We start from the raw sequence: 8,059 nt of genomic DNA, 5'->3' as shown, positions 1-8,059 counted from the left end.
AGAAATTTAACATTTTGGATGAATGGGTTTATCTTTTGGTATTTTGTGTCGCTAAATTGTAGAAAGTATGTGTTTTTTTTAAGGAGCATTTTTATGTAGATTTTTTGAACTTCAGGGAGACCACCTTCATGAAATTTCGCAGTATAGAATGTAGCCTCCTTGAGCGCAAGGCCCGATTGGGAGCAATCGGTCCAATTGGCTTAGGGCTAGCTCTGTTTGGCTGTTCCCACACCTCAACCCCGTAATTAATTATGGTAATGCCGTCAGTATTTTGAGCTACTTAAATATTTAAGTCGAGAATACAAAAGTCCCGGCAAAACAAGAGTGTGTACCATGAACATAACTTGGTTTCCCCATAACTTTCTCGGAAATCATATTTCCACCTCCCCGATAAAGTTTTTCGCAACAAATTCCGATATATTCGTAATCTACACCATCTGGAATTAAAAGATTTATTTAAAAATATTTATTCTTCAGAAAGTTATGAGGGAACAATATCGGGAGGGGGTGGAACACTTGAGTTGTGTCGATATCTCTTGTTGTGGGGTAAAATTGAGTGGGAGGGTATAACTTTTTATTTAATCTATTTATTTACTGATTTCTTTTGTTATTTGTTATTCTATTAATTGTTTACATACGTAAATTGTGTTATTTTCCGATGGATATAAGTGATTTATAATAGATTTACTTAACTTTTTAGCATTCAAATTACTATCGACTATAATGCTTATTTACTCAAATTATTTTTAATATGATGATGCGATTGTTTATTTTGAGGATGATATTGTAGGGTAGGTGTGATAGCCCGGATCTGGCCAGTTTGGACACAAAAGAGGCAGAATATTTGAAGGTGACACGTCTGGTTTTAATGCTAAAGGCTTAAAAGAGAAAGAAAGCCTGTCAGTTTACCCGGTCCAAATCGGAAGTGGATTATTTTCGGTCGACACCGGCCACCATTTTTCTGACTTTATTTTGACAATTTGTCTTCAACCAAATCCTTCTGAATGAACATCTGTTTCTTGTTGTGGCAAGTAAGTACACTTTATTTCATGTTTCCTTCTATAATTTCATTTTTCATCTATGTCTGCTTCTATCCAATGGCTCTACAGAAAGAAAACGATTTCACACACAGAAGTGGAGAGAAGTTGTGATATTGATGACTTTCTCAAGAACATTTGCAGGACGTTGCAACTCCCTTTTATCTTTATCCCCTTAAATCTTACGGCTACAAATATAACAATATAATTAACGAGGCAAGAAATTACCTGCAGGTCTTTTTATAGTGTATGCAATGTTTCAGTTGACACATCTTTGTCCCTAGGATCCAAAAAGAAAAACCAAAAACGAAAGTATTTGCCTTGTTGGAAGCTGGGGGCTTTCCAGGTCAAAGTGAAACTATTTTTACTTTTTGAAATAAGATGTGATCTCCATCGCAAATTGTTGATATGTTGGTGTGGACGAAAAGGCGAATACGACGAAGAAGATCGTAATTTTGCAGGACAGTAATTGTGCCTCGTATGTTATATTTATTCTTCATCGTTCTCTCATCTGTTAACATTCGATACACTTACGAAGTCAATAGCTTCGCTTTGCTCACGTTAATTATGGATATAATCAAAGCTGTCAAACATGTACGGAAACAGAAAAACGGCATACTACCATTCACTCAAATTATTATTTTCCATAAGTAATTATTAAGATTGATCCTGTTGTCACCTGGGCATGGTATGTCGATTATCATACATGTTCTTTCATTTTTTTTTTATTCACCACAACAACATCCAGTTCTGATTTCTGGTCAGATGATCACACTGGATCATTGCATCCCAGAGGATTCTCATTTTCGGTGACTCCTTCTTGAGTTTTCTCATACTACGTCTTTGCTATTTGTAGGCTATGAATTCCACAACCCTTTAGTTTTGACCTTAAGATTAATTAAATTGAGTTAATTACTGTTCTATAGTATATTTAAACATATGTATAGTCTTTGTTGAAAATAATAATTTGATATAGTTTAGATAATTTAATAATTACATATATAACGCGCATATACATGATGTATAACCTAATACAAAATCGCATTAAGATACAAATCCCAAACCAAAGAAAAAACATAAACAAGAGCAAAGAGGTGGGAGGAGAAGAAAGAAAGAAACATCAATAGTATATTTTATAGACACAAGACGATATAATTTTTGTAGACATTCGGGGATTCCGCGTGTGTAATGTAAAACATACGGCCTAGGGTAAAGAATACGCACACCCGGTGTTTAGGGTTAGGGTTGCGCCGAAAATGGGTGATGTGCGTATTCTTTACCTCCGCCAAAAATACTTTATGAACCAATGAGGGAGGGTTAATATCTAGATCCACATCTAGGCAGTTTATGATTAGTAAGGCCTAATTAAACTAAACTGACTTATTTACCTGTTTTACCTTACCTTACCTTTATGGTAATTTTTTACAAATTTACCGATTTTATTAATAAAACACCATATTTTCGAATTGTAGATATTTCATGATTTTCACACGTGCTGTGTACATAATACTTCATGACCCCGTGATTACTAAGTCTAATTAAATTAATTTTATTACCTGTTTTATAGTATATTTTTATTGACCAATAAAACACAATACTTTAGAATTTTTTGTAGAAATTCCTGGTATTCCATCATGTAGTTTCTATATGGCTCTTTCCATGTTGTATCGGAGGTCGTTGTTTACGTAAACATTCAACTAGTTTAGCTTTTATATATATATATATATATATATATAAACTTCAGTTAGATCTTGTTGTATGCTTCATGGCTGACGGGGGAGGGGAGTTGATGTTGTAAAAAGTAGCGGGGCAAATTGTTATTCTTAAAATTAAAAGAATTGAGAATTTCTCTCTTAAAAAATTTTTTAGAAAGTGTAGTGGGTGTTTTTTTATGTGCCATTTGTACAGGAGCCAGTCGGGGGCACTGGCATCAGCCACGCTCGGATGTTGCTTTTTACATGCCACTGGCATCGGCCACGTTCGGGTGGTGCTCTTTACATGACGTCGGCACAGGAGCCAGTCAAGTGGACCTGACATCGGCCATGTTCGGATATATATACAAATTATAAAAATAATTAAAAAATGTATATATAATACAGTACTGTTTCTACTTTATGGATTTTCACCTGCAATAGTCGGGGGATTACTGTGTGTGTGTGTATATATATATATATATTATTATAAAATCTGGTAATTAATCATATATTAATTAATATCGATTAATTATCAGGAGGCCAGCACATCTAAAGAATCAAAGAGATTCAGAAATAGTATCTGCAATCTCAGGGGATTAATCGGTAAGATTTGTTAAATCCGAAACCGGTACATGTTTAATAATGTTTTTTTAGGTGATTTTAAATGTCTTGCCCGCCTACGTTTTGGTATGCTGCTATATTTCATGTTGAGAACAATTTAGGTCTTAATAGACACAAGATGTGATCCATTTCTAGCACATTAATTGTCCACGTTAGTGGTCAACGTTATTTATATATATATATACACACATGTATGTGCGTTTGTGAGTGTGCCTACTACATCAGGCAAAACCCTTTACAGTATTTCTTTCAGACTCATAATAATGTGAGTTCCTGTTCCACCAAAGTCAACTTTGCCGTTCATCCTTTCCCCTATTGATTAAATAAAGTAACAGTCTGAAAGCTCGGGTCATTGGTCTCGACCAATCGCCCACCCCGCTCTCTCCAAATTTCTGGTCTTCTGCCTAAATTAGAACCCATTAATAAATAATCACATCATCGAAATCTCAAAGCTACAAGCTGATGCATGATTGATTTAAATCAATGGGAATGAATAAGCTTTACGTTTGACAGAGTAAGCTGAATGCGAAAGGGTTAATCAATTAAATAACCTACGAAAACTGCAGTTGCCCACTATGCATACTCTTTTACTTGTTTCAGTCATTTGACTGCGGCCATGCTGGAGCACCGCCTTTAGTCGAGCAAATCGACCCCAGGACTTATTCTTTGTAAGCCTAGTACTTATTCTATCGGTCTCTTTTGCCGAACTGCTAAGTAACAGGGACATAAACACACCACCATCAGTTGTCAAGCGATGTTGGGGGGACAAACATATACACACACATACATATTTGTACTTATATACAACGGGCTTCTTTCGGTTTCCGTCTACCAAATCCACTCACAAGGCTTTGGTTGGCCCGAGGCTATAGCAAAAGACACTTGCCCAAGGTGCCATGCAGTGGGAATGAACCCGGAACCATGTGGTTGGTAAGCAAGCTACTTACCACACAGCCACTCCTGCGCCTATATTAAAGATCTATAACAATTCCAATGTCACTTGTTAACAATGATATATGAATTTATTATAAATCTATGTCAGTATTCATTTTACATTACTGCTCTAAATAGTCACACCTTGTTTGACCTAAAAAAAATTTTCTCTTCTCAAAATCCTAATTTCTTTTATTTCTCAATAAAAACAATCAATATAGTTTACTTCCCATTCTGTCGAGTAATAATTATTTTTTGGAAGGTTTCCATTGTTGTGGATGTTTAACCAAGTGTAATGACCCAGCTGCCTTGCATAAAATTTATCGGCCAAAAGAACGAAAGCCTGTTATATTTATAAATGATTTGGATATGTTCTAAGAATAAAATATATTTGTGTAATTGTGAGTAGCAGAGATCAGAATAATTCTAGTTCATTTGAGTCTTTGACCTAGTTTTGGTCTCCATTTTGCTAGAACTCTTTTGAAAAGCATTGCTTATCACCATTCCACCCTCTCTGAAAATCTTGGGCTTCATACTTGCCTGGAGATAGAAAGAAGCCACTTTCAGATATATATACACACATATATATATAATATATATATATGTATATAAATATAATATATATATGTATATATATCTATAATATATTATATATATATATATATAATATGTATATATATAATATGTATGAGCGATCATATGACAGGTATTTGGAAATATACTTATGCCACCATGGGTAATGTCAAGAAATATGGTATACATACAATAATTATGAAATGACTTTGATCAAATTTATTGGTATTTTTTATACGAAATAATGAAAAGAATAGTAAAAAAGAAAAATATTTACTTTAAAGTTAAATAAAATAATATTCAAAAAGGAAAAGAGAAATTGAAAACAAAAGTACTCTCTCTGTTGATTTTATATGGAAGTTTACAGACCCCTTCTCTCTCTCTCTCTCTCTCTCTCTCTCTCTCTCTCTCTCTCTCTCTCTCTCTCTCACCAATAACCCAATATAAAACTCATACATATGTTTCAGAATGAAATGTTGGCTAAGTACAGAGCCCTGATAATAAAGAAGATAGATGATAAAGGGATAAATAATTATCTTATGAGCTTCATTAGCTTACAGTTGTTTCTGCTGTAAGATGTAGTGGGTTCTTTGTTGAGTGTCTGAGTAACACCTTATAGCTTCATCAGAGCCTCGAATATAGGTACGAATGTATATATGTACGTATGTATATATGTGTGTGTGTATATGATGAACATGGGAAGCGAACTTCAAAACAGTGCTAATGATTATATGATAGGCTTCTTTCAGTTTCCCTTTAGCAAATCCACATACAAGGCTTTGATTAGCTTGGGGGCTACAAGAGAAGACACTTACACAAGGTACCACGCAGTGGGACTGAACCTGAGACTATGTAACTAGGAAGCAAACTTCTTAACCACACAGCCATGTCTGCACTCCTCTCCAAAGCACAAACTATTAAGCAATAAAACAGTAAATAAACAACGTGGTTGATATTCTGCTCAAGTTGGCTACAATTGCTGTTCTGAATCTATTTTCATCTTGAACTGTTTATCATTTTGGACTCTATCCAATATGTCCTGTAAATATATAATGTGTAATCAATATTTTTGTATTGATTCACCTTGGATTGGTTCTCTGGTGTTATAATATGAGTGCAAACACCATTCTTGGCTTGTGGATGGTTCATTTCATTTCATTCATGCATAGGAATTGTAACGCTGGGGAAATGTGAGTCAGGTATGATTTTTCAGCTCTGTAATATGCATTGGCATGAATGGTGGTGGGGGTGTAGTTTAGTTGGAAGTATTTCTTGGGTGTTGGCCAGTAGGTTCAGAAGAGGAAGCTATGTTTCTAGCATCATTGTCGTAATCGTTTGTTTTAATGTCCACCTTTGTGTGCTTCCATGAGGCAGATTTTCTACGACCAGGTTCTCTTTGTTGCGAATCCTTACCTGTTTCGAAACAAAGTAATATTTCTCCTCGATCAGACATATTTTCACAGAGATAAGAAATTGATGGCACTGCTTCTATGACAGTGACACTCATTTACGATCGCACAGTCGACACATGGAGGCCAAAATGCACATGCGTGCACACATGGATGGGGATAGCTGTGTAAAGAAGTGCCAATCTCTAACTGTAGAGGGAACTTGTGGAAGAGGTAGATCCAGGAAGACATGGGATGAGGTGGTGAAGCATGATCTTCAAATGTGGGGTCTCACAGAGGTGATGACAAGCGATTGTGACCTTTGGTTATTTGCTGTGCTTGAGAAAACTCGTCAAGCCAAATGAAATTATAGTTGTGGCCAGTGCCGGTGATACATCCATGCAGATGACACATAAAAAGCACCCATGCTGGTGTCACTTAAAGGTGTCCACCCCCTACACTCTATGGAGTGGTTGGCATGGTTGTCATTAGAAAGGGCATCCAGCTGTAGAAACCAAGCCAAATTCAGACTGGAGCCTGATGCAGCTCTCTGGCTTACCATCTCCAGTCAAACCATCTAATTCATGCCAGCATGGACAACGGATGCTGAATGATGAGGAGATTGATATATGCTTATACATACATATATATAAAATAGGAGAAAATGGAGATTGGGAAGTTAATAATTGTTTATTATTAACGACTGTCAGTGAAGATGACCAATTTGCTGTTAATAATTAATAACTTCCCAATCTCCATTTTCTCTTCTTTTAAAGGAATATAAACCAAATGTTCTTTTATGGATACCTATTATTTTAAGGAAATTTATTCCCCCAAAATACTAAGTATTGAACCAGTATTTCCTTGGATGGAACCATCCCTTCATGAGGTTAACACAACCTCTAATTAAATTCAAATATATATATATATATATGTATGTATGTATACATACAGTAAAATGCTTTCAATTTCTTCATCATCGGGCGGGGGAGCTGGCATCGACCACGTTCGGATGGTGCTTTTTACATGCCACCGGCACAGGGAGCCAGTCAGGCAGCACTGGCAACAACCCACGCATGAATGGTGCTTATTGCGTGCCACCAGCATGAGAGCCAGTCAGGCGGCACTGGCATCGGCCACAACTACAATTTCCATTTACGATTGTGATTTTAATTTTTGATTTTACTTGACTCTCCGCCTACCAAATCCATTCACTAAGCTTTGATTCACCTAGGGTCTAGTAGAACTTGTCCAAGGTGCCATGCAGTGGATTTGAACCCCAAACCGCCTGGTTAGGAAGGTGTGTGTATCAAATCTTTCATTTGAATGACTTAGAGGTCGTGAGTTCTGTGTGTTGTGTCCTTGAGCAAGACACTTTATTTCACATTGCTGCATTCCACTCAGCTGGCAAAAATGAGTCCTCCTGCAATGGATTGGCGCCCCTGTCTGGCTGGGGAATCATATATGCCATGGAAACCAGCAAACCAACCCTTGTGAGTCAGTGTCACTCAGAAAGGAACACGTTACCCCCCACTTTTTTTTTTTTTTTTTTTTAATTTTGTGGTTAATTTTTAAAATTTTCCTTTTTTAAATCACGGACTGTCCAAAGATTTGTCTTCAGTCTCAGCAACAGACCATTAAATGTGTTTATGGGGAGAGAAAGATATTGAAAAACGTCAACAAGTCTGACTGACTAACAAAAAGAGTACAAGGTGGTCATGAGGTGTGCTAAAAATAACAGCTAATTAGCCCTTACATCATGCACCAAAAAAAGATTTTTTTTTGTGGGGACAGGGTTTGCATAATTGTATGA

The 8,059-nt window shown here is 36.2% G+C and overlaps 1 protein-coding gene across 2 annotated transcripts in view; it reads left to right on the top strand.

Moving 5' to 3' along the window:
- The first annotated feature begins 922 nt into the window (after positions 1 to 922).
- Positions 923 to 8,059, top strand: part of LOC106874797 (uncharacterized) — an 18,279-nt gene continuing 11,142 nt past the window's right edge. The window contains exon 1 of one of the 2 annotated variants that reach the window (XM_014922653.2): positions 923 to 1,031. In XM_014922653.2, coding sequence (XP_014778139.1) covers positions 1,005 to 1,031 — 27 coding nt within the window. In that variant the 5' untranslated portion in view covers positions 923 to 1,004. Of the gene's footprint in view, positions 1,032 to 1,402; positions 1,516 to 8,059 lie in introns of those variants that run through there. The other variant, XM_052973980.1, reaches the window with a different exon arrangement.

This window comes from Octopus bimaculoides, chromosome 17 (genome assembly GCF_001194135.2).
Source record: "Octopus bimaculoides isolate UCB-OBI-ISO-001 chromosome 17, ASM119413v2, whole genome shotgun sequence".
NCBI classification, from domain to species: domain Eukaryota; kingdom Metazoa; phylum Mollusca; class Cephalopoda; order Octopoda; family Octopodidae; genus Octopus; species Octopus bimaculoides.
This window is presented reverse-complemented; position numbering and strand designations above follow the sequence as displayed.